Consider the following 25,614-nt stretch of genomic DNA (forward strand, 5'->3'; position numbering starts at 1 on the left):
AGTTAATAAAGGAAAAATACTGCAAATTGTCTGTTATTTTTGTGATTGTTTGGGGTATTCTGCAGCCCTTCATCAAACCTTTCAACACAGAACCACCTCAGATTGCTTTTAATCAACGTAAAAACAGATCAAATCTGTACGTAAATTCTGATTGGTTGAGCAAGGCAGACGTTCAGGTGGGCTCAACCCTGCCCATGCCTACAACCGACCATGGGAATACTTTGGATATTTAGGCTTATAAAAAATCAGAAGGTGTTGTTGTCCTTGAGGACATGTCCAGTTTGCAAAAACTGTGCAAAGCGGCTGCAAAAGGAGGAAACTTCAAGTGTATTTTTGAGAAACGCACTTCATTACACTGTTCATGCAGGGTTTTTTTCCCCCACATTTTTAAAATCTTATAAGTCTGTAAAGATCTTTAGGTGTGACCATGATTTCCATGATGCAGATAAAATGTGCAAATTAATTAATTGATAAATAAATTGAAAACAGAGCTGTCAAATCATGACATGGTCTAGTAGTGTCTGTGGTCCTGTTTCCACCTGGTATTAAGATGTGTTTTTGTTGATCGGATCACAAGTGGACGAGGAAGACACATTCCTGTTTACACCTGGTATTATTTATTTATTTATTTATTTGTTGGTCTCTTTTGTCCACTTTCACCCACTTCTTCAGATTTATTCAAGGGGAGGGTCTATGAGGGTAAATGTATGTTTTTTTCTTCAGATCTTTTGATCTAATTGACAAAATAAGTTCAAAGGATATATGGACGTGCCCAGAGATGACGGAAAAACATGCGGAGAGCAGCAGCTTTAGTTTCTGCTCTGACAGCTGTGAGATCAGTCGAGCGCTGCGAGTGTGTGTTAGAAATCAGAGAACATTGTGCTGGTTACTTCAAACCAAACTTGGGTCTTCAGCTGACAAAGTTTAAATCTCGTCTGGCTAGAGCTCTTATAATGTTTACTCATTAGGTCAGTAGGTGGAGAGTAAGCGTCTTTAGTGAACACATTCAACCACATGAGCGTTTACACGCTATGTTTACTACTGCGGTCAATTTGATACGGTATTACTGACACTCATTCGAGGCTCATCAAGGCTTGATCTTCCAATCCAGCATCTTTGTCTGATGTCATTTATTTCAACGGGATGAGGAGCATCTGACAAGCACATAATCGAGAATTGTGGACTTTAAAAACACTCTGAACTGAGTAAGAGCAATTCTTTCATAAACAGCAGCCTCTTCTACTCCTGCTCTCTTTCACTGGGAACATGAGGCTGCATGTCCTTTATATTTTGTCTCAAGTTCTGGGAGACACACTTTCAAGATTCCCAGAACTCCTGCAGGAACGATACTTGAAAGGACATTTTTACACACAGTCAAGCCATCCGGTGACGCTCCGAATTCAGGGAAGCTGCTGTTAATTATGACAGCATATATAATAATAATAATAATTATATATTACGCACTACTAAATATGTTTGTGTTGCAGCATTAAACTTAGTTGAAGCGTAACTCTACGTATCCACTAAATATCCACTAAATATTTACAGAATCTCCTCCTGCTGCTATAATAAAATAGAGACTGACTGAACTGCGTCAATAAGCTCTTGTTTTACCTGACAGACTTCATTCTTTACACATATGATGCAGCTCACATCTACAAATGTCCTGTTTCATAACAGAAGAAACATTTTCCTGGGATGCTGATTTATGACAAACAATTGGAGAATTTAAATGATAAGTACAAAATATTATCATAGTTCTCTTTTCACTTTCACTTTCACTTTATCATCGCCCTCTACCGGTGAACCATTGACATTAAAAAACAGTTTGAAGCGAAAACAAAAAACAAAAAACAGTTTGAAGTTTAGAAACAGTGATGACGTAATAAAGCCTCGTTTACTGAAATCACGTGACTTTGGCAGTTTGATACACGCTCTGAATCACTGATTCGAATCAAAAGATTCGGAGCCTAATGACGCAGTGTGTCGAAATCGACCATCACTGGCTGTTCTTTCAACACTTCTGTCGCTGTTTCACCAAATCTTCAACGTTTATCATCACATTTATGGCTTTTTGTTGTGTAAATGTAGCTTTTATGAACTTGGGAAATTAGAAACTGTTGTGTTTTGAAACCGTTCACCGAAATGCCAAAATATATATATATGACATGGACAGTTTATTTTCTTCTTCTTGTTCTGCTGGAGTCTGGTGAGTATTTTTATGGCTACAGTTCTCTTTATATTATCACTTGTCCACATACAATCTGATCTTTATTAATTTTTCCTCTATTGTCAAGTTTTATCAGACTAAACCTTCAGAAATACTTCTGTGGAAAATGAAAAACTCCAAATGTGGTGTTTGTGTTTGTGTTCAGGTGTGTTTGTTGCTGATGCAGTGAAGTCAGAGTCAGTGACTGAGGGAGAATCAGTCTCTCTGAACTCTAGTTTCACTCAAATACACAGAGATGAAGAGATCGAGTGGAGGTTTGGTCAATTTCTCATAGCTCGAGTAAAGAACAACAGGAGCGTGTTTTATAATACTACTGCTGAAGGGAGATTCAGAGACAGACTGAAACTGGATCGTCAGACTGGATCTCTGACCATCATCAACAGCAGAACCACAGACTCTGGACTTTATACAGTCTCCAGCAGTAGAAGAGACACGATCAACACGATCAATCTCACTGTCTATGGTGAGGAGAGAATTACTGTTCTGTTACATCTGTTGACTAAATTCAGCAGATAATGTTACTGAGAATATGATAAAATGATGGAGAATTCTGTGATGATGCTGATCATTTTATCCAGAAGATCACAGTGATTTCTACTGAATCTGATTCATTCTGTCATGTTTTCAGCTCGTCTGCCTGTTCCTGTCATCAGCAGTAACTCTTCACTAAACTCTTCATCATCATCATCATCATCATCATCATGTTCATTGGTGTGTTCAGCTGTGAATGTGAGTCATGTGACTCTCTCCTGGTTCAAAGGAAACTGTGTATTCACCAGCATCAGAGTGTCTGATCTCAGCAGCCGGTCTGATCTTCTTCTCCATCTGGAGTGTGTGGATGATTCCTACAGCTGTGTGCTGAACAATCCCATCAGAAACCAGACTCAACACCTCTACAACACTCAGCTCTGTCACACATGTGCTGCAGGTACTTCACTGATGATATCTGGTGTTTCTGCACACATTGATCTGGACTAATGACGTCTCTTTCAGTTCTTTCAGTCTCTCGGACAGTGCTGATCTCTGCTGCTGCTGCTGGATCTCTGTTGATTGTTGCTGCTGTCGGGATCTTCTGGATCTGCAGGAAACGCAGAAACACACACAGAGAAGGCAAGTGTTTCCTGTATGTATATAATCTCAAACATCATTTCACTGAGTGTTTGTTTCTGTCATTATTGTTGAAACAGAGACTCGAGCAGAAGAAATCACTGATCCCACATTCAACAGAAGAAACAGAAATAAATCGGTAAGATCTTTGATTTCAGTGTATGGTGTGTGTCTGTGTTGTTTCAGTCTCATTTTAGTGTGTGTGTGTGTGTTTAATGATTTACACACAGCAGCAGCACAACATATATTGATAAAGCAGTAGATGTGTTTGTGGATTTACACTGTAGACCTTCATTTAGAGACACACAAACATTAGTCCGCTGACACACAACTTTAAAATACAGCAGTGAATCCTCTAAATCAGGCTTTCCACACTTTTCATATTTCAGGGTCCCCGCGGATCCTTAAAAAGTCTTAAAAAGTCTTAAATACAAATTTCGTTTTTTAAGGCCTAAAAAAGTCTTAAATTGTATGAAATGTCTTGAATTTTCGCAAGGGAGGTATTAAATTCCGCATGGGACCGAGCGAGTGAAATGTCTCCGTCCGGTTTCGTGTATTTTTTAGACGCAATTTTCTAACTGACCAGCGTACCTTGGGGGCAGTATTTGTTCTGTGCGGGTGTCATCTGCATTTCGTAGATCAACAACTAGAAGGCTACTGGAGAAAGTGTAGTGATTGCTGAGTGAGAGCTTACTGACTGTGAGTGAGAGATATGCAGGTAGCCTAGCCTACGCGAGTGAGCGGGAGGAGGAGTTTGGAAAGCTAGTTAAGCGCTTAGCGACATTATGGGCAAATGTCTGTTTAACGACAGGTGGTTGGAGGATGATAAATATAAGGGTTGGTTGAAGAAAACTGCCAACTTGAAAGAGGCGCGATGTGATCTCTGCAAAAAAAATATACAGTTGGGGACAATGGGTCAAACAGCCCTAGATTCTCACGCGAAATGCGAGAAACACAAGCGCTACATTGCGGATCAGTCGGGTAGTTTACCTATTCAAATGTTTACAACGCCATCACCCAGTGCTCAGCCAAGTAGGCCTACATCTGCTACTAGTCGGCCTATTGCGTCTACCTCTGCCTTCAGTACGTTCTCTAACACGGCCACGTTAAAGGCAGAAGTGCTCTGGGTTTTACGCACAGTTAGCCGCCACCAATCTTACACGTTAAACGATGACATTCACACAGTCTTCCAGGCGATGTTCCCGGACTCCGAGTGTGTGAGCGCGTTTAGTTGTGGCAGAGACAAGACGGCTTATCTTGCACGATTTGGCATTGCTCCTTATGTGAAAAAGGAGCTTGTGGCACGGATAAACCAGGGAAACTTTGTCATCATGTTTGACGAAAGCATGAACAGAGCAACAAATAGTAAACAGTTGGACCTGCATGTCAGACACTGGGTTACTGATCAGACTGGCACTCATCACGTTCAATCGCGCTATCTTGGGTCCCAATTCATGGGCCATTCTACAGCAGAGGATTTGTTGGAACATTTTAAGGTAAGCAATCCCCCTTCTAGTCTTTTACTAACCAAAATGCGTAGACATAGTGTTTTTATATAATTTTCATGCTCCTTAGAATAGAAAAAAAAAATCTCGCTGTAATCAAGCATTTTCCTTGCAATGAATATTTGTGATGGTGGGTAAGTGTGACATCTAGTGGATGAAGGGAAAATAACACTTGCCCTGGAAGTAAGCCAGGAGTACCCTATGCTGCAAATAAGTAAAATAGTTTGTTTATAACAATTATACTTCTATTTTAAGAATCTCAAGTCATTTTGACACAAAAGCATATCACATAGGCTAATATGTCTTGCCCTTATCTTTATCTTAAAGCAATGTCCTGTACTAACATGTTGTAATATATTGTTATAAACCGTATCTGAGTGAACACTTAAATGAAAACATTAATAAAATAACATGGCGGTTATTGTTAATAAAGTTGGCTTTATTTATATTATTATATATAATATATAATATATTATATTTATATTTTTCGTGATTTCAGGAGTGTACCAAAGATCTCAACTTGAGGAACATGATCTCTTTGTCGATGGATGGACCCTCTGTTAATTGGAAATTTGTGAACCTCCTACAGCAGGAGCATGGCGTACAATTTGGGGGGGTTCAACTCATAATTGTTGGAAGTTGTGGTCTACATACCCTCCATAATGCTTTCAAGAGTGGATTTGAGGTGTGGCAGATACAGAAGGTGCTTAAATCTCTGCACTATCTTTTTCACAATGCCCCAGCCAGGAGAGAGGATTTCACTTCATCAACGTCGTCAACAACATTCCCCTTACCCTTCTGTGGTCATCGGTGGCTTGAGAACTTGCCAACTGTGCAAAGAGCAATAGAGATTTGGCCCGCCATTGAGAAGTTTGTGGACCAGGTGAAGTCAAAAGTGGTGAAGAACCCAGGGACATCATCATATGACACCCTCTCTGAGGCTCGACTGGATCCCCTTCTGCAGGCCAAGCTCCATTTTTTCATGGCCATATCAAGAGCTTTCCAACCTTTTCTGGAGAAATACCAGACAGATGCTCCAATGATGCCTTTTTTGTGCAAAGATCTGGAGGATTTGATCAGGTAATTATTCATCATAAAGTTCACAACACACTTAAATGGCCAGGACATAGAACAGGTTTAATCTTATTAATTATTTTTAGAGTCTTCTCAAACGATTTATGAAGCCTGATGCACTGCCTAGTACTCCATATAAGCTGGTAAGGATTGAAGTCACTGACCACAAGCTTTGGCTTAGTCCAAAGGATGTAGACATAGGCATGGGTGCAGCAGCTGTCATCAAGGTGAGACATCCAGTATATTCAGTACATTAACCATTCAGAAAAATTTACTAATGACTCATCTTCAGATGTATGACAGGGAAATGTGAGGTCAAGTCAAAGATGTCAGGCTAATTCAGGATGTTTTAGAGCCATTTTTATTTTGAAATATCTTTCAAATAGTTTAATCTGGACAGCTGAGTTAATGCTAACTTACTGCTGAGCATCTAGAGAAAGTTTGGAGATTTTACAAACCATTTTTCTTTGTCAGGAACTCACAAAAGCAGGGGCCAAGAGCGGTGTAAGCGAGCTTGGTGTCCTGCAGTTTAAGAAAGACTGGCAGAATGCCCTTTCAAGTATGTGCAAGAAGGCTCTTGATAAGTGCCCCCTGAAGTACGCCATAGTCCGCAACATGACATGCTTGGATCCAGGCCAAATGTGCACCAACCCTGATGAGTGCCTTCAGAAAATGAAGTGCCTCATTCAGAAGTTTGTGCAAGAGAAACAACTGTCAGGCGGGATATCTGCTGGTAAATGATAGGAATAAGAATAGAATGGAATGGAATTGAATAGATTATTATCTTAATATGACACCTCCTCTCATTTGTATCAACATCATGAATGGTATGAACATTAACACATGAACTAATACATGGTTTGAAAGGGTGTATTAGATCAGTATATTTATGTTGTGATTTCAGTGATCAGAGATTCTTGATATCCTGTACACTGACTTAAAATTATGGTTCATTTCTGATACAATGGGACAGTTAAGTTGCATGTTATTTACAAGAAAGTAACTTTGCCTTTTCATATTGGGTAACACTTTATAATGACGTTCAGTTGTAAGTTATTAATAAGTGGTTAGTTAATGATGAACTAATAATTTACAGAACATTCATAAATGATCAGCTAGTGATATACTACATATTATGTATATTTTGTAAGTCATTTAGAAGTGATTAGTAAATGATTAACTAATTATTTACGAAACATGACATTGTTCATTAATAATTAATATTATTAATGTGTGATATTAATAAGTTTAATAAGTGATAATAAGTGACATTAATAAGTGATAAGTTGATTAATAAGTGATATGTTGATTATTGTATGTATGTTTTGTAGATTCAGTTAGAAGTAATTTACAATTGATTAGTAAATTATTAACTAACTAATCATTTACAAAACATGAATATGCATTTCATAAATGTTTAATAAATTGTTATTTTTTGTGTGTATGTAGCAATTAGAGGGTGCAGAAAGTGTTGGCTTGTATACACGTACAGATCATTTGTAACAGGTAAGTAACAGTGTTCAACATGAATGAATAAATCCATTTACAACACTTTCTGCATCCCCTAATCTAAAGTATAAATTATTCTTCCTAAACGCATATTCATGTTTTGTAAATGATTAGTTAATAATTTACTAATCAATTGTAAATGAATTGTAACAGAATTTACAAAACATACATAAAATGTTAGAATAACACTTGCTAATCATTTATGAATGTTTTGTAAATGATTAGTTCATCATTAAATAACCACTTATAAATGACTTACAAATGAACGTTATTATAAAGTGTTACCTGTTTATCATATACTTTTCTTAAAATGTACTGAAAATATTTTTTTGTGCATTGTTACAGGTGATGTGATTGCACAGCAGTTTGAAAAGGTCCTTTTTAATGAGGCCAAAGCTGTTGAATTCTTGTCCTTCAGGCCCTCTGAGAAGTCAAGAGTGGATGTATTTTTGCAGCAATATCTTCAGTCCTACCCTGAACTCTGGACATTTTGTCAGTCACTTCTTCTTCTGTCCCATGGACAGGCAGAAGTTGAGCGTGGGTTTTCCACCAATAAAGAGGTGGAAACATGTAATATGGCGGAGGACACAGTGATCACCCAGAGGCTGATTTGTGACCATGTTAAAGTTTGTGGGGGGGTAGCGGAAGTGCCTCTGACCAAGGAGCTCATCAGTTACTGTGCTTCGGCACGCAGTCGCTACAGGGAGCACTTAGAGGAGGAAAGACGCAAAAAGAAAAAAGAGGAACAGTCCAAGAAGAGGAAAAACATTGAAGATGATCTGGAAGGGCTGAAGAAAAAGAAGAGGTCCATTGAGGAGGTTTGTAAGTCACTTGAAAGTGACGCTGACCGAATGGCAGAACAGGCAGAAAATTCTGCAGGCTCCAAAATGGCTACGCTGATTACAAAGTCTAACACAATGAGAAGACGGGCCAAAGAGAAGCAGGAGGAGTTGAAGGAAGTAAATGGACAAATTGAGGACAAACTCTCTGAGCTCAAAAAAATTTAACACCTCAATCTTATTTGTTATTTTTTAAATGGCACTTTATTTTTTTATCTTTATAATTTTTTTTATACTGATTTTGTTACCATTTGCAGTGGATATTTTGTGTTATTTATGTACTTTGAGGTGTACATTTTGAGGTGCAGGATCCCCCTCTACATTAGGGCTAGTTTTATACAGTTTTAATTTCTCATATAATGCCAGCTGCGGTTCTTGTCCAACTGGTACTATTTGCCGTTTATTTTTTCATATATTTTTTTAAATGTTTCAAGGTGTTTGCTCCAGTAACTCAGTCTTCTCCTTGCTGCTACAGTGGCTGCAACTGCAGGCCCAAAACACAAGACTTGGCTTATCTAAGCTGTTTGCATATCTAACAGTTGACATTTATGCACCCTGTTGTTCACCAAATGTGTGCAAAAGTTAGTAAAAAAAACTATTACAGAAAACAGTTTGAAGTTGTCGTATTTATCTTTTTTTGCCGTGGTATAGTCTTAATTTTTCCATTTAGATGTCTTGAAAAGGTCTTAAAAGTCTTTAAATTTGCACTTGAAAAATGTGCAGATACCCTGTATTTTAGGATCCTGAAATATGAGGAAATAAGGACCACCATCCTGAAATTTAAAATGCATCTGCCCATTTAAAATATCGAAAATGTAATATTATAAATCTCAAAATATCTCTGGTTACATTATTTTCTACACACTATAATGAAATACTGATAAATGTATTATGTATTTATTTAAAAATAAATGTTATTTATATTAATCATTAATTTAATAGACTAATAACTAATAATGTAATAACATTTTTATTCATTTATTTTGTTCTAATTTATTGACTTATTTTTTTTTACAGTTTTCTCTAGATTTTATTCTTATTTTTAAATATACTTTTTCTGTCAGTTTAAGTCAAGAAAACTTTAATATGATTTTAAGTTTATTTACAAAGTAGACTGAAAGTACACTCTTATTTTTAGTTTAAATGAAGTAAACTAATAGCACACTTGATTAAACTTATTTTTCATAAGGATATCCTATGGAAGAATGTTTCTGCCATTAAATAAAAAATAATTAAAAAGATTAATTGTGAGTTTATATCTCAGAATTCTGACTTTATATCACACAATTGTGAGAAAAAAAAAGAATTCTGAGATAAAAAGTCGCAATTACTCTTTTTATTTTTTTATTTAGTGGTGGAAACGGGCTTCCATAATATCCTGCATTCTCCAAACTCTTGGACCCGTTGTGAGGAAATTGCTGTCAAAAGTATTTCTGCTGTATTTCCTGTGCTTGTGGAAAGAGGATGGATAGATGTGCCAGTAATGTGATGAATACATTGATGAACTTCTGTGTTTTCTTTCAGAGAGCTACAGAGGAGGATAATGTGGAGTACACAAGCGTGCCACACGAGTCCTGAAAAGTGAAGCCAAAGCGTCTTGATCGCCCCCTGGTGGCTGGAAGCAGTATAGGTCATAAGCCCCGCCCTCTCCATGTGTTCCAGTGGGACACCAGACAAACTAATTCAGTTACACTTCAAATATTTCTTTCCAAAGACAATTTCTGTCATATTAGGCAGTTTTTATAACGCTGGTGTCAGTTCAAGTGCTCGTTCCTTAAATAAGTTTGGTTTTAGTTAGTTATTTGATGCTATAAAAACAGAGAGACGTCATGATTGAAGTGATGCGTTTAAGAAAAAATCCATATTTAAACAAGTTATGAATTAAAATGTCGAGCTTCTGCCAGACTGTCTTCCCTATTCAAGTTGCGTAGAAAGTGGACCTCATTGATCCTGTTCACTGCCATTATAAAGCTCAGATGCATCAGGATATTTATTAAAATTCTCAGATTGTGTTCATCAGAAAAAAGAAAGTCATATACACCTAGGACAGCTTGAGTGTGAGTAAAGCTTGGGCTTATTTTCATTTTATACTGAACTTTTTATTTTTTCTTCACGTTTTATTTTATGCTTGTTGCGTTCATGATACATCATAATTACTGTAATTACCATAAATTATAATTTGTAATTTTCTGAGAGCTCCAACTTCTAACTGACTGCTGGAGACTCATTTTGTGATTAATAGTGTTGTGACAGAAGTGCATAATTCTGAATCTGATGACAGATTGTGTTTTCTCATCTCATAATAACAGTAATCATGACATGGCGTGAACAAAGCATGTTTAAATATGCTTTAAAGCTGCAGTAGGTAACTTTTGTAAAAATGTATTTTTTATAAGGCCCTTTTATTTGTTAAACCTGTCATTATGTCCTGACAGTAGAATATGAGACAGATAATCTGTGAAAAAATCAAGCTCCTCTGGCTCCTCCCAGTGGTCCTATTGCCATTTGCAGAAATACACCGCTCCCGGTAAGAACCAACCAATCAGAGTCAGGAGGAGTGTCTTAGCAGTGTCAATCAAGCTTGTGTGCGCGCTGATCACACTCCTCTCATGCACAGCCATAGTGCACAGCGTGTACAGGCATTCAATTTCAAGATTACCGGTGTGCTGCAGCTTTGCTTATGGCGGACAAACAATCCAGTTTCGTACGTATAATACCCCATAAAGTGCGTATCATTATGCACACGAAAAACTCATTTTGGCGTATACGAGATTACAATCTCGTACTATTGATACACATTTTTGTGTGATCGGGCTCTAAGTCATGATATGCAGTTTTAAGATTTTTTCAGGTGAGAATGTGCTGGTTTAAAGCTCAAATTTGTGGTTAATTGATAAAGATAGCGCCTTTCTGAAAATTTGATATGACGTTGTCGGAGTTGTGAGATCCAGGCGATCACCGGACGCTCAGCGCTCATGTGCCCAGCAGAGAGCAGCCTTACCTCGGCTAATCCTTCTGACGTTTGCCGCTGGCTCCATTTTGGCTGAGGGCAACGTGACGTTTCATAAATTTATATATGGCTATTTTGTATCATACTAAAGCGCTGATTTTGTACGCTTGACTGAATTGTTTGCTTTATTTCTTATTGTATATTTTTATACCTTTTATAATGGCTATTATTGAACATTACAACATTTAACAAAAAGAGAAGGTTGTGTTTTATGTTAAAGCCTATTTCATTTCATTACAGTGAAGATAATCAGAGTATGCACAAATAGTATTACATTTAATATGTTTGAAATGTAAACGAAAAGAGGCAGTAGGGCTGGGCGATATATCGAATGCTTTTGTCACGCGCATTTTCGTCAGCCACGCAATATCGCGTTCATTATCGAAGGCGATTCATCTGCGATATGAACGCGATATTGCATGGCTTATCCGTGATCTACGGCTCTGTCTATTAAATGCCGCTCCATTTGAAAGCAGGTGATGGCGATTTAGCGGTAATCAGGGAACCGGCTTTACTGACGAAATGCGCGTGACAATCGCATGCGATATATCGCCCAGCCCTAAGAGGCAGGGTTGTTTAATATTTCGTTTTGTTATGAATATACGCAGACATTGCAGATAATTAATCACTCGTTGCTGAGGCTATTAATATGTTTTTGTTTGTTTCTTTAAATAAAACGAAAAGAGGCAGAGTGGTTTAATAACAAATTTTGTTTTATTCTTGGCTAAAATATACATACAGAGATAACCAGAGAAGCCAGTTATTTGCGTACTGTAACATTAGTTACCGTTATATTGTCTTACTAGCTATTTATTACTTATAGAAATAGTGCATATATGTCATATAGTTACATTACATGTATTGCAAAATACGTAATGTTTTGAGGACAAAGTATGGGAAGGCCATAGTCAATGTAAATCATATTGTTGATGTTTTGTCCGAATCAGTGAATGTGCCATAACTGTTTATCCGCCGTCATCGGTCCTGCTTGCTTACTAGCCTGCGCGTTCACGGCAGGCTCCGTTGTGATGGGGGAGGAGCTGTGGAGGGAGGGCTGTAGCGCAGCAGAGAGCAAGGGGGAGTGACCTGTGAGTTGTGCTTGTTAAAATTTTCAGGCTAAGTCAACGTTTTCTAAAAACTCCCTACTGCAGCTTTAATATAATTTTAAATTCGTCAGCCTCCTTCTTGTCCTTTTCATATGCAGTTCTACTCACTGTTTATCTGATTTTACACAATTATTCTGTTAGTCTTGAAAAATAAATACATGTAAACACAGTTAAAAACTATTTCAGGTCTCTTGATTTAGCTTCACATGAGCACCAAGACGGATATAACCTCTGAGAATAACAGATCCATACACAATATCCCACTGACAATAACATGCTCTGCTTTTTAACATATTAAACCACTTCGTTGTGTCTCTGGATTTACTTACATTTAATCATTTAGCAGACACTTTCATCCATATAATACATACTAGAGAAACTATCAGGCCATTCAAAAGAAAAACTATAAGATGATGTGATGGTATTTTTTAATGAATCATAACTAACATTTCATTTTCTTTGCAGGAATAACATTTATATGCTTTTGAAACCTAAATGTCCTCAAACCTTGCATGGGCCAAAGTCAGAGTGTGTCTGAATCATGTCCAAATATAAGGATAGACAACCATCTAAATATAATAGCCACATGATATTGAGTGACCAACAAACTAATAAACATGATTTGAGCAGATCTTGCTTCACCCAGTAACATGAGGGTTTGACATATTAATAACCAATCATAATTCTGCAGCCCTTCATCAAATCTTTAACACAGAAACACCTCAGATTGCTTTTAATCAAAGCACAAATCATAAAAACAGATCAAATCTGTTCCTAAATTCTGATTGGTTGGGCAAGGCAGACGTCTGGGAATACTTTGGATATATAAAAAAAAAACGGAAGGTGTTGTTCTTTGTCAAGAGAAATGGAGTGTTCTCTTCCAAACAATATGATAAAGATTTTAAAATATATAATAAAAACCAGAAAATTGCTGAACTTGGAGAATCTCTGGGGTCTATGAAGTGTTCATAATGTGACACAAAAAAAACATGCTGTGGCTCGAGAGTGTACACCACATCCTGTAGAGATGACGAATGTTGCATTATGTGTGCAGGTGAACATGGGTTCTGGGGGAGAGAAGCATTGTTGTGTGTGACTGATAAAAATGAAGACAGTTAGGAAATGTTTAGCAAGGTAGAAATCTGATAAAAAATATAATAAAAATGTGTGTATTGCTTAAGCCATTGATGCAAATAAATAAAAGGTGATAGAAAAGTAACACAGCAAAGGTTTTACCTTTTTATTTATTTGTCCCAAAATGTATTATGCTAGGGGGGTTCGGGGGCATGCTCCCCCGAGAAAATTTTGATTTCCTTGGTGTACATATATACATTTTAAGACGTTTTAAGGCCAACAAATTGGATAACAATAGCTTTAAAACCATGTCAACAAATACATACATGCACGCAGTTTTGAGGCAGCTTTAATCGCATGTTAATTCCATGACTTAATTTACCTCAGAATAATGATGACGGATGCCCGTAGTTTCTTTAGCGCTTTAGTTAAGCTATAATATGCAGCGCGCACCGGCGCATTTGCGCGAGCAATTCTTGAGTTCGCGCCTCGAGCACAGTAGGCTATAGCCTAACGGCTGATTGGAGCTTTACTGATATAGCCTGACAACATCTCATCTGACCACAGTTCACTGTTGTTCAGCTGAAGCTACCTTTTTCGCGCTCGTTTGGAGGCGAAGGTGAAATGCGCGTCTGAAAAGTGTCCCTTTTGTTGTGTTCGTAAAGAGACAGTTCTATATAAACGCAGCGTTTTACTTACTTTACGATGTTTTAAAAAATATTTTTATTTTTGGTATTTTTTATGCTCTGTTGGTGGTTTGTGGAGTAGCATCACCTGAGGGGGATTAGACAAATGCTGAATTAGAGACGGTAAAAGTGGGTGGGTCCAATATCATTGGTCTTAAAAAGTGGGTGGGTCTTGTCCCACCCACATACAATGGTTCCGACGCCCATGATCACGCTACAAACATAATGATCTTATAATACATGATGCATTGCTGTGTTCATTATCACATAATTCACGCTTTTGGACACTTTTGGTTTAATGGACACTAGAGACTGCAACACTGCAATATCAAGCTGTTATATTCATATATTTATTGTCCAACATTCCCAATTTTTTGATGCATGTCCTTAATTTAATTTCATATGTTGGTAATAATTCAGTGTTTATAAGCCTTTTAAAGAAATTGAACCCAAACTGGGTTTCTAGAGAGCAAAGGTTTTGTGAAAAAAGTGGAAAAAGTGTTTCAATGGAATGTTCTATTGACTGTCGCTTCTTGTTAGTGTTTATTCTTTGTCTGAGAGCAGGAGCTCTAGGTTACCATAAAAACCTAAGTGGTTTGTTGTTTATTGCATGTTGTGTATATTCTTTGCCTGAAGTGAGAGTGTCAGATAAGGGACAAAATACAAAATGTCGGGGGGTCTTTCAGGTTTAAAGGCACAATATGTAATTTTCGCCGTTAGAAGTTTCTTAGTCAAAACAAAGGCGTAGCTTGATGACACCGTGAATGAGTGTGATTTCATGGGAGTTGTCGCACCACACTTTGTGGAAAGGGCAGAAATCATGTTAAAGATTTATTAGCGGTACTGTGGTATGAAGCAGGGCGGGTCGAGAGCCGTGGGAGCAGGATGAGGCAGCTGGAGCGAATGCTAATGATAGACACCAGTGATGCACACCAATCTCGAGTTCAGCGGAGCTTTTATTTTGGTTTTGCTGCAGTCGGCCGCTTGTGCTCTTTTTGTTGTGTATATGGGGTATCGCAGCATTGTTTTACATGATTAAAACAATCATACTAACTACATTTGAAAGCTGTGTTCGCTCTGGTAGTGTGGATATGGATATGAGAAGACAAAAACTGTAAATTATTTTCAGTGCTCTCAGTTAATTACTTCTCAAAAGTCCTAAAACACAAAGAAATTAAACTATGCCTCTGTTCATCAAGGTTGCATTTAATTGATAAGAATCAAATACTTTATTACACATGACAATTATTATTTTTTAGTTTGATTAGAGAGAAAAATTCGGATTAACAGCCCTTTACAACATTGTATTGGTGTCACCATTGTTACAGAGCCCCATGTTTGTCTTCCCCTGTGACCTAGTTTCCCCGTTCTGTTGATTAGTTCATTTGATCCACCTGTGTCTTGTTAATCATCCCATCACCTTGTTTAGCTCCCTTTGTTAGTCATCTGTATTTATACCCTGTGTTCCCATTCACTCCTGGTCCGTTCTCGTTGTTGTCAGATGCTAGTTTGGTGTACTCTGCCTTTGTTTATATTAAAGTCTTATATGTTTGTGGAAATCTGTTATCTGCCTCATCTCTACACCACCAGCCGTAACAACCATGTATAACGCAATATGTCATGAGTGTTTTATTGGTGTTTAGAATAAAAACTAAACGCCAGATTCGTAAATTAATCGCTGTTAGTCAGAGTTTTTGCAAAAATGTCTGAAATGGTTTGCGATTCAGTTTTACGTTTCACGTTCTCACGTGAATTACCTGCCGAACAACAGACAGATGTTTGGTTTTAAATCATACATAGCCTACATCGTTACCAGAGGTGTCAAGTAACGAAGTACAAATACTTAGTTACCTTACTTAAGTAGAAACTTTGGGTATCTATACTTTACTGGAGTAATTATTTTTCAGCCAACTTTTTACATTTTCACTCAATTATCTGTACTTTCTACTCCTTACATTTTAAAAATAGCCTCGTTACTCCTATTTCATTTCAGCTTGTTTTCATTCCGGCTTGATAAAAAAAAAAAAAAAAAAACTATCCAGATAAATCGCGCCATCAGGATAGAGTGAATTTGATTGTGGTTGGATGAGAAGTATAAACATATACCATTCTGACACCCTTGGTTTGTACACGATCCATCACACCTGCACGTCACAAATCACGTCACACTCCAGCAAGGTGGACAGTGTTACTCAAAAAAGATTATTTCTTAAAAGTTATTATTTCTCAGTGCAAACGGGTGCTTTCTCTTCGTCCTCCGCAAATTAAAATATGTAGTTCAGTAGAGAGACGTTTGAATAAATTAGCGTATACACCGGTTTTTAAACTTTTTTTTTTTAGCGCGACCCCTTTTATTTATGTGACCCATAGTCATATACAACCATGTAGCTAAACAAGCCAAAACGAGTTAATTTAAAACGAAACTGAAGGTAAACCTGCGTTGCTCTCATGTTATACCTCTCTCTTTCGGTGAAGTGGAGCAGTGCTCTTGCTGAATGGTAGCTACAGATTGCACTACGGACTATTGTACCTTTCATATGTTTTTTTTTTTTTAAATATATTTTATAACGAATAAGCTGCGATGTCACGTTGTAACACTTGGCCTAGTATTTTAAGCTAAACTGTCACAAGATTTATATGAGGGAGGGACCATCAGCAAAAGATCCATGAAAATCAAAAATACTCAGTAAGGCAACCAGTAGATGCAAAAGTATATATAATTTGTAAAAGAGAAAAACAATGAACACATTCAATCATCAATATCAGGTTATGAAATCACCCGTAAGCAAGTAACCACTGGAGTCAGATCATTTAACCACTGGGAAGGATCATGTGTAAATAAACACCCTTCCCAAGTGACATGGTAACTTATCTGGATAGTTCGCAATGTTGAAGTCCTTGCAGCTGAAGTCCAGGGAGTAAAAATCTTGAAGTGATGTGAGTTGAACCAGTCAGGTATAATCCAACAAGTGCCCAAGCATACCAGCATACATTTCCCCTAGCGCCTCATGAAATCACAAGGAAGTTGAAGGCAACAATTCCTGAGGTAAAGGGGCCTTTTTGGTGAATAATCCACCTTTGTATTGTTCATAAAGACTAAAGAGTCCTTATTGACTGAGCAGAAAATCCCCAAAGATTCCCAGTCAGGACTCATAAGAGTGGGTTGCAGACACCATCCACCATGCTGTAGCACCAAACCAATCTTCCTTCTTCTACCTCTACGTTGCTGATATACTACAGCAATCAGGGCCACACTGCCCCTAGTGTCAGGTAGTGGATCTACATTTACCAGGGCACCTAATGTGACAGTTCAAGATTGTTACATACCCTCCCCCTCAGAAGAAGGTTGACTAAAACCATAACATGGCTTCATATTTTGAACATGTACAGTTTCTACAACATTAGGATCATCAATGTACCTCAAAGAACAATTAACAGGTCCAAGTACTTTTACTACTCTTGCCGGGCCTTTCCATTTTGCTGCCAACTTAGCCATATACCCTTCGTTAGCTCTGGAAAGAGGATGGGTTCGGACCCACACCACATCTCCCACCCGAAACTGAACTGATTTATGCCGTTGATTGTAGTATCTCCTCTGTTTATCTTGGGCTCTTTCAACATTTGCCTTCACCACGTTGCGGAGCTGCTGTTGTCTGTCGATAAGGGAGTAAGTAGGATTGTCTGGATCAGGTGGTTTGTGGATGGCTCTTTCTATGGGTCCCTTCAATTTTCGCCCCAATGCAACCTCTGCAGGTGTAAACCCAGTGCTCTCGTGCCATGCTGTATTGAGGGCAAAACGAAATTCTGCAAGCCACTTGTCCCATAGTCGATGTTGGTCACCGACATAAGAGGCAATCATTGTTTTGAGATTGCGGTTAACCCTTTCTGTAAGGTTGGTTTGGGGGTGATAAGCAGTTGTCAATCTCTGGATAACCCCCCATTGTTTGCAGACTGCACTGAGTAGTTGAGATGTAAATTGTACTCCTCTATCCGACACCAAATACGTAGGCGTGCCCCACCTGGTGAAAATCTCCTCCACAAGAATCCGAGCTATTTGCGGTGTCTTGGCTTTCCGTAATGGAAACATTTCTACCCATTTAGAGCAATAGTCAACAACCACAAGGAGGTATTCATTTTGTTTACTGCTCTTAGGGAAAGGTCCCATTAAGTCCACCCCTAACATATGCCCAGGTTCGACGACAGGCGTTGATTGGAGATGACCAGACAACTTGGTTATTGCAGGTTTGTATTTTTGACAGATGGTACATTCCTTGCAATACTTCCACACATCATTTCTCACGTTCGGCCAATATGCTATGTCGAGTAGTTTTAGAAGAGTTTTCAATCTCCCCAGGTGTCCACTAAGGGGACTGTCATGTGCATAATGTAACAGAGCTTCACGTTGACTGGATGGAATCATCAGTTGGAGTTTTTGTCCTTGTCCTTTTGGTAGGCTACGAAAGAGAAAACCATTCTGCATCACGTAATGGATGCGGTTAGGATCAGCAACATCCTTGCACTGTGTCTCTTGAATCAATTCTTGTAACTCTGGGTCTCTTTGTTGATCATTGGCAATTTGTGCTAGATCCACTTCCATGTTATTTGGTAACACGTCGGTGGGTTTTATTACTGCAATCATTTCCTGAGTATGGTTATGAACTCTGGACAAGATGTCATAGGCAATGACCTTTTCTTCACCTGCCATCTCCTGAGTGAGTACCGCACCTAACCCAACCTCACTAGCATCCGTTTGTACTGTGAAAGGTTTACTGAAATCAGGGGGTTTCAACACGGGTGCTTGGGTTAAATCCTGTTTTATAGTGTTGAATGCATGTTGGCATTGTTCTGACCACAACCAAGTAGATTTTTTTTGTTTCAGTGCATGAAGTGGGGCAGCTTTCTCAGAGAAATGTGCAATATAGCGGTGATACCAACCAGCAAGCCCCAGAAAGCGCTGTACATCCTTGAGTGACTGAGGGGTTGGGAAAGAAGTGACTGCCTCCACTTTTGCTGGATCTGTTTTTATCCCACTGCTTGACACAATGTGACCTAAGAAGGTGAGAGTCTGCTGCATAAAGTTACACTTACTCAGGTTGAGGGTTAGACCGGCTTTATGGAGACAATGAAAAACTTGCTGTAGGTGGCAGAGATGATCTTCCTCATTCTTGGAGAACACTACAACGTCATCAATGTAGATGAAACAGCACTTGCCTTTGAGTTCTCTTAGAGCCTGTTCCATCAGTCTCTGGAACGTTGCAGCAGCATTTTTGAGCCCAAACGGAAGACGACAAAATTCATATAGCCCAGATGAAGTGACGAAGGCAGTTTTCTGGATGCTGTCAGGTGCCATTTCCACTTGCCAGTATCCACTTTTCAGGTCAAGTGTACTAAATATTGCGGCACCATGCAAAGATTCAAGAATATCTTGAATTTGGGGCATAGGGTAGGCATCGAGGTAGGTTTTTGCGTTCAAACCACGATAGTCCACACACAGTCTTGAACTACCATCCTTCTTTGGCACTACTACAACAGGTGCTGCCCACGGAGAAGTTGATGGCCTGACAATCTTCTTAGTCAGCAGATCATTTATTTCAGATTCAATGAACTGCTGCTTGTCTACAGACACTTTATATGGGCGTTTCCTGACAGGAACTTCATCAATTGTGAGAATTTGGTGTTTTACCAGGTTGGAATGCCCTATTTCATGTGTGCATATTGCAGGCCATTGCAACATTAACTTCTCCAATTCGGTTTTGAACTGACCACTAGTATTAGCCTGTTGAACCAGTTTTCGGATGGATAGATGGGTTTCACTGGATGTAAGAGGGATGGGTAAGGCTATATAAAAATTTACTGTTGCTTGGGGTCCATGTGGAGAGAAAGGAAACGCTTCTTCAGTTCTTCCTTCACTGGCAGGTATGATGTACTTTGATCTCTGGAAGTCCAAAGTCAATCCAGAATCCATCAGGAAGTCCATCCCTAGGATGATTGGCACGGTCAAATCTGTATCATTCATTATGTATAACGTTAGCTCCATCTTACGTCCCTGGACCTCACATTTCCAAGTCACCCTTCCAATTGCAGTCTGCTGCTGTCCATTGGCGAGCAGGAATGCCTGACCACCGCATGGCTGATATGGCTCATTCTTGCTGATCTGTTCCCAAGTTGACTTTTGAATGAGGGAGAGTGTACTACCCGTGTCTATCATCGCTGAACAGTACCGGTCTTGGAGAATAATGGGGATGTTGACAGTCTTGATTTCAGTTAGAGCCAAGTTAGGAAAAGGTTGTAACATACTGGTATTGGTACGAGAAGGTCCTACTTGGAGACAGTGAGTTGACTGAACTTTCTTTTTCTGATCAGCTGTATTAACTTGACTCCAATATCTCTTTGACTCTTCAAAATCTCTTTCAATTTGCGTGCCAATTCTTACCAGTTCACCAACATCCTTCACTGTCCCTCTTAACAGACTAGCTAGCCGAGGGTTACAGTTTCTTAATATAGCATGGACAATGTCTCTTTCACTCATCTCACTTTTCCATTTCATACACAGCGCTCGGTACTGGTAAGCAAAGTCTCGAATACATTCCTTCCCCTTTTGTTTCCTTTCTTGCAATCTTCTAATTGCTACTTCTTCATAGTCTTCACTTAAGAAGGACTGTAAGAAGACTTCTCGAAACTGCTTCCAACTCCTCACATGTTGCCGTTCCACCATCCACCAGTCCTTAGCAGTGCCTTTGAGCACAGCAGTCAACGCAGCCATAATTTCCGCATCACTGAGAGGTCGCACTGCAAAGTACTCCTCGCACCGCTCAATGAAGTTTACAGGATCCTCTTCCTGCGCTTCACAAAAGCTGGGAAACTCTAGTTTTACTGGAGGATTGTACTGCAAGGAAGTATGACTTTCTGGACATACTGAGGGAATGTTCTGTACACTATAAGTTTGGTTTTGAGAAGCTGAATATGGGGTAGAGCAATTAGGAACTGTCTGTCTGGAGTTAGATAAGCTAGCATTGATAGATTTTAATTTTTGGTCAATTTGTGCATCTCTCCGTTTCAAACAGTCTATCATGGATTGTCCCAAATCCCTTACTGCTAGTTCCAGCTGTTCCTTCATTCTATCTCTCTCTCTATCAAAACAATAGTTAATTTTATCCCTCAAGGCTTGAAACTTGGCATCCAACATCTCTTGAGAAACACACTCAATCATCCTCCGTTTGCTCTCTTCCCAGCAGCCTTCGAGTGTAGTTAGTCGTTCTGATAGCCTCTCTACTGTCATTGACGTCATTGTGGGTGTAGCCGATTTATCCTCACTTTCAACCTCAAGCGGTGGTGGAGGTGGAAATGTTTCCTGTACATCATCACAGATCTTTTCCTCCTCTTCACCAGAATCAATGTATAAGCTGCTGAACGTGTGAATCATCTCACCAAATGGGTCTCTTCGAGTAGTAAATGTCTCCAATGAGAAATCTGGTTCAGGACCAAATCCATCCTCTCCCAGAGCAGCCTCACCTGCCATACTGACGTATTCAAAGCATACACTGATCACCAAAGATTATAAACGCCTTCAGGTCCCTGTTCGGGCGCCACTTTGTAACACTTGGCCTAGTATTTTAAGCTAAACTGTCACAAGATTTATATGAGGGAGGGACCATCAGCAAAAGATCCATGAAAATCAAAAATACTCAGTAAGGCAACCAGTAGATGCAAAAGTATATATAATTTGTAAAAGAGAAAAACAATGAACACATTCAATCATCAATATCAGGTTATGAAATCACCCGTAAGCAAGTAACCACTGGAGTCAGATCATTTAACCACTGGGAAGGATCATGTGTAAATAAACACCCTTCCCAAGTGACATGGTAACTTATCTGGATAGTTCGCAATGTTGCAGCTGAAGTCCAGGGAGTAAAAATCTTGAAGTGATGTGAGTTGAACCAGTCAGGTATAATCCAACAAGTGCCCAAGCATACCAGCATACATTTCCCCTAGCGCCTCATGAAATCACAAGGAAGTTGAAGGCAACAATTCCTGAGGTAAAGGGGCCTTTTTGGTGAATAATCCACCTTTGTATTGTTCATAAAGACTAAAGAGTCCTTATTGACTGAGCAGAAAATCCCCAAAGATTCCCAGTCAGGACTCATAAGAGTGGGTTGCAGACACCATCCACCATGCTGTAGCACCAAACCAATCTTCCTTCTTCTACCTCTACGTTGCTGATATACTACAGCAATCAGGGCCACACTGCCCCTAGTGTCAGGTAGTGGATCTACATTTACCAGGGCACCTAATGTGACAGTTCAAGATTGTTACAACGTTTCCAGTGCTTTGTTGTGTGTGCGTGATCAAACAGCTGTCTTTGCAGGGGACTTGCCTCATCGTCATGGCAACGGTTCGTGGCCAGGTCAGATTACGTCAGAGTTTGTTGACGTTTGTTGGATGCTCAGACGACCAAACAAACGCCGATTAAACATGTTCAGTCTGGTAAAAAACAGACTCCGACCAACGCCAACAGGGTTATCACACCTATCCAACAAACTCCAACAGACGAGTTTGTTGCCGTTTGTCGGTGCGGTGTGAACTAAAACAGCTGAAAGAGGAGGTGGGTAATTTGCAAATACAGTACACTCGATGGAGGTGGGTAATTTTCGAAATTGTCTTATAAAGTCATAATATATACATTGTTTTTGAATTACCGTAAAGCAGTTTGTAACTCTCGCGTGAACGTGAACATGAGGCGAGATTGTTTCGGGTCGGTGCAGCTCAACTTGCAAGTGCTGTATTCTGGCGTAGACGTGGCAGAGGGGGTTAGTGCTCGCCTCAAACACACCACTACAAGTCAATTAAAGGTGCTAAAGAGGATGTTTTTTGCAATATTACTTGAAACTGTCTTTACTAACTGATAAAAGACTATTTATTAGGTGCACTGAAAGGAATAATATTAATATACATCATCTGTGCACGAGGTAGGGCCTTAAAAACATCAGCCAATCGTTTACACGATCATCGCGTAAACGATTGGCCCTCTGGCTTGTCAATCACTGCCGTGACGTTCCTTGTGAGAGACGTGCGCGGCTGCGCGCTCCAGTAACTAGCTCCACAGGCGCCGCATGCAATGTTTTTGTCAGGAGACAGGAGTAACAACTGCAGATTATGAGTTACCTGCGGTCAGTGTTGGGGGTAACGCATTACAAGTAACTTGAGTTACGTAATCAGATTACTTTTTCAAGTAACTAGTAAAGTAACGCATTAATTTTTCAATTTACAACAAAATATCTAAGTTACTTTTTCTAATAAGTAACGCAAGTTACTTTTTCACATTTATTGACTGACATGTTGTCCCCATGTTGAGAGGAATACAGTGCAGAGATATTGTGTGCGCTGTGTAAGCAATGATGGTTATTGTAGTTCTAGACTAAATGTGAACATGCATTTACTCATCTCACTTGCACGAAATCATTCAGTAATCCTCAAAATGAATAAAAACAGTGAAATGCAATCTCAGAATTTTGCAAACCGGTAAGAATTAACTATATTAAATTACACAAATATACTTTATGTATTTAATCTCAATTATTAACCAATGTCTTTGCTGCTGACCTTCAATTCATCCATACTAATAAGCAAAAAATACTTTAGATTAGATTTAGAAGTAAGAACTAGAACTTCCTTCTCCTGTATCTTATTCTTCTTAAATCCAGAACGGCAGCACATCAGAAAGGTTTGTTTGAGCTGCGCCCTCTACTGTACTGGTGTAAATATGCTTTTCCTTCAGCCTGAGGCTTATTGATTTCACTTTTGGTGTGAAAGGGCCTTTTTGACAAAAATAGAACTTTTTTGTTGTTATTAAAAAACAAACAAACAAGCAAGCCCATCCCCGGTGAGAAAAAGTAACGCAAAAGTAAAGTAACGCATTACTTTTCATAAAAAGTAACGAAGTAACGCAATTAGTTACTTTTTTAGGGAGTAACGCAATATTGTAATGCATTACTTTTAAAAGTAACTTTCCCCAACACTGCCTGCGGTGAGTCCGACATAATGAATCCAAAAAACACGACACAGCGAATGCCGGTGGTAAACACTCGTTTCCCAATACTCGTGCACGAGTTTTGGGAGGCATTCCTTTGAAATGAGCTGTGAAGGAGAGGGGTTGTTCTTAAGCATGCGCTCATTTCAAAAACTCAGTAACAGTCTTTGGATTCTCAGTCGACGAAAAAATCCTCTCTATTACCTTTAACCATCGTAAGGACTTAGAAAACTATTTATGAAGGTAAAAAAAGTTACTTAGTTCTGCTTTAATGGCATTTTTTCCCCCTACATTACTTTTACTTTTATACTTTAAGAAGTTTTGAAACCAGTACTTTTATACTTTTACTTGAGTAAAAAGCTTGAGTTGATACTTCAACTTCTACAGAAGTATTTTTAAACCCTGGTATCTATACTTCTACTTGAGTAATGAATGTGAATACTTTTGACACCAGTGATCGTTACACTATTAAGAAACCATTTTTGACTGAGTTGGAAGCCTTTCCGTAACACATAACGCACCGTATTTAAGACATCAAAGTAACTTTCTGTAATGTCTGTATTAGCCTAAACGGAACTCAGCTTGTATAATAAAATGCAATCATATGTGTCTAAAACACTTCTGTAAACAGACAATCTTACCAGAAAGTGGTTCAGGACCTGTCGCCATCTTCACTGTATCTGAATGCTGACAAGTACATGAAAATGCTTTATAGAAATCAAATGCGATTTAAAAACAATCACAGTATACATTTGCCATGGTTTATAATGTCAACATATTTGCATAAAACACATTGTTACAGGAAATGCCTAATGTAAAAACTGCACATAATGTAATAAGTATTACATTATTATTGTAATAAAATGTTCATAATGTAATAATATTCTCAAAAGGTAATAAAATCTTGAGCTCATAATGTACGAATTTTTACATTATGAGAAATTTGTTACACTATAAATTCACCAAAAACATGTAATTTTCATAATTGTAATAGCTTTTAAAACATTAAAAACATAATTATTCCCTTACAGTACCTTTTTGAAAATCTAAATCCAGTCTTAAACTACCTGCAAAATGCCACCCACACACACACACACACACACACACACACACACACACACACACACACACAATCAGGCGCACCTATCTTAGTGGGGTCTCTCCATAGGCGTAATGGTTTTTATACTGTACAAACCATACTTCCTATCCCCCTACCCTACCCCTATCCCTAAACCTAACCATCACAGGAAACATTCTGCATTTTTACATTTTCAAAAAAACATCTTTTAGTATGTTTATTAATCCATTTCCCTCGTGGGGACCGCTGGCTGGACCCCACAACGTAGGTGATCTCAGGTTTTTATTACATTGTGGGGCCATTTGGTCCCCACAATGTAATATAAACAAGAACACACACACACACACACACATAATAAACAACATC

General features: G+C 38.7%; 3 protein-coding genes across 4 annotated transcripts; all 3 read left to right on the forward strand.

The window, feature by feature from the left end:
- Window positions 1-1,976: 1,976 nt before the first annotated feature.
- On the forward strand, window positions 1,977-15,692 carry LOC137017114 (hepatic and glial cell adhesion molecule-like). The gene is made up of 6 exons (XM_067381076.1): window positions 1,977-2,209; window positions 2,376-2,693; window positions 2,859-3,158; window positions 3,224-3,340; window positions 3,418-3,476; window positions 9,789-15,692. Exons 1-6 carry the CDS (start codon window positions 2,146-2,148, stop codon window positions 9,840-9,842), a joined length of 912 nt encoding a protein of 303 aa, XP_067237177.1. The 5' UTR covers window positions 1,977-2,145; the 3' UTR covers window positions 9,843-15,692.
- Window positions 3,483-5,926, forward strand: LOC137013882 (uncharacterized). The gene is made up of 2 exons (XM_067377924.1): window positions 3,483-4,833; window positions 5,342-5,926. The coding sequence occupies exons 1-2, from the start codon at window positions 4,123-4,125 to the stop codon at window positions 5,924-5,926; spliced, it is 1,296 nt and encodes a 431-aa protein (XP_067234025.1). The 5' UTR covers window positions 3,483-4,122.
- Window positions 5,988-9,122, forward strand: LOC137017107 (uncharacterized). Of its 2 annotated transcripts, XM_067381071.1 has the most exons (4): window positions 5,988-6,143; window positions 6,391-6,649; window positions 7,366-7,422; window positions 7,771-9,122. In XM_067381071.1, exons 1-4 carry the CDS (start codon window positions 6,021-6,023, stop codon window positions 8,430-8,432), a joined length of 1,101 nt encoding a protein of 366 aa, XP_067237172.1. In that variant the 5' UTR covers window positions 5,988-6,020; the 3' UTR covers window positions 8,433-9,122. The 2 variants fall into 2 exon arrangements, with proteins under 2 accessions (XP_067237172.1, XP_067237173.1); XM_067381072.1 differs by lacking the exon at window positions 7,366-7,422.
- Window positions 15,693-25,614: the final 9,922 nt, after the last annotated feature.

This window comes from Chanodichthys erythropterus, chromosome 3, assembly GCF_024489055.1.
Source record: "Chanodichthys erythropterus isolate Z2021 chromosome 3, ASM2448905v1, whole genome shotgun sequence".
NCBI lineage: Eukaryota > Metazoa > Chordata > Actinopteri > Cypriniformes > Xenocyprididae > Chanodichthys > Chanodichthys erythropterus.

What these genes read in the sequence shown, in the direction of transcription:
- LOC137017114 (XM_067381076.1), top strand. Translation starts at nt 2,146, where the DNA reads ATGCCAAAATATATATATATGACATGGACAGTTTATTTTCTTCTTCTT. An exon ending in TCTTGTTCTGCTGGAGTCTG is followed by an intron (nt 2,210 to 2,375) that starts GTGAGTATTTTT and finishes GTTTGTGTTCAG; the next exon opens with GTGTGTTTGTTGCTGATGCA. An exon ending in CTGTCACACATGTGCTGCAG is followed by an intron (nt 3,159 to 3,223) that starts GTACTTCACTGA and finishes CGTCTCTTTCAG; the next exon opens with TTCTTTCAGTCTCTCGGACA.
- LOC137013882 (XM_067377924.1), top strand. Translation starts at nt 4,123, where the DNA reads ATGGGCAAATGTCTGTTTAACGACAGGTGGTTGGAGGATGATAAATAT. An exon ending in ATTTGTTGGAACATTTTAAG is followed by an intron (nt 4,834 to 5,341) that starts GTAAGCAATCCC and finishes TCGTGATTTCAG; the next exon opens with GAGTGTACCAAAGATCTCAA.
- LOC137017107 (XM_067381071.1), top strand. Translation starts at nt 6,021, where the DNA reads ATGAAGCCTGATGCACTGCCTAGTACTCCATATAAGCTGGTAAGGATT. An exon ending in GTGCAGCAGCTGTCATCAAG is followed by an intron (nt 6,144 to 6,390) that starts GTGAGACATCCA and finishes TTTCTTTGTCAG; the next exon opens with GAACTCACAAAAGCAGGGGC. An exon ending in GTACAGATCATTTGTAACAG is followed by an intron (nt 7,423 to 7,770) that starts GTAAGTAACAGT and finishes GCATTGTTACAG; the next exon opens with GTGATGTGATTGCACAGCAG.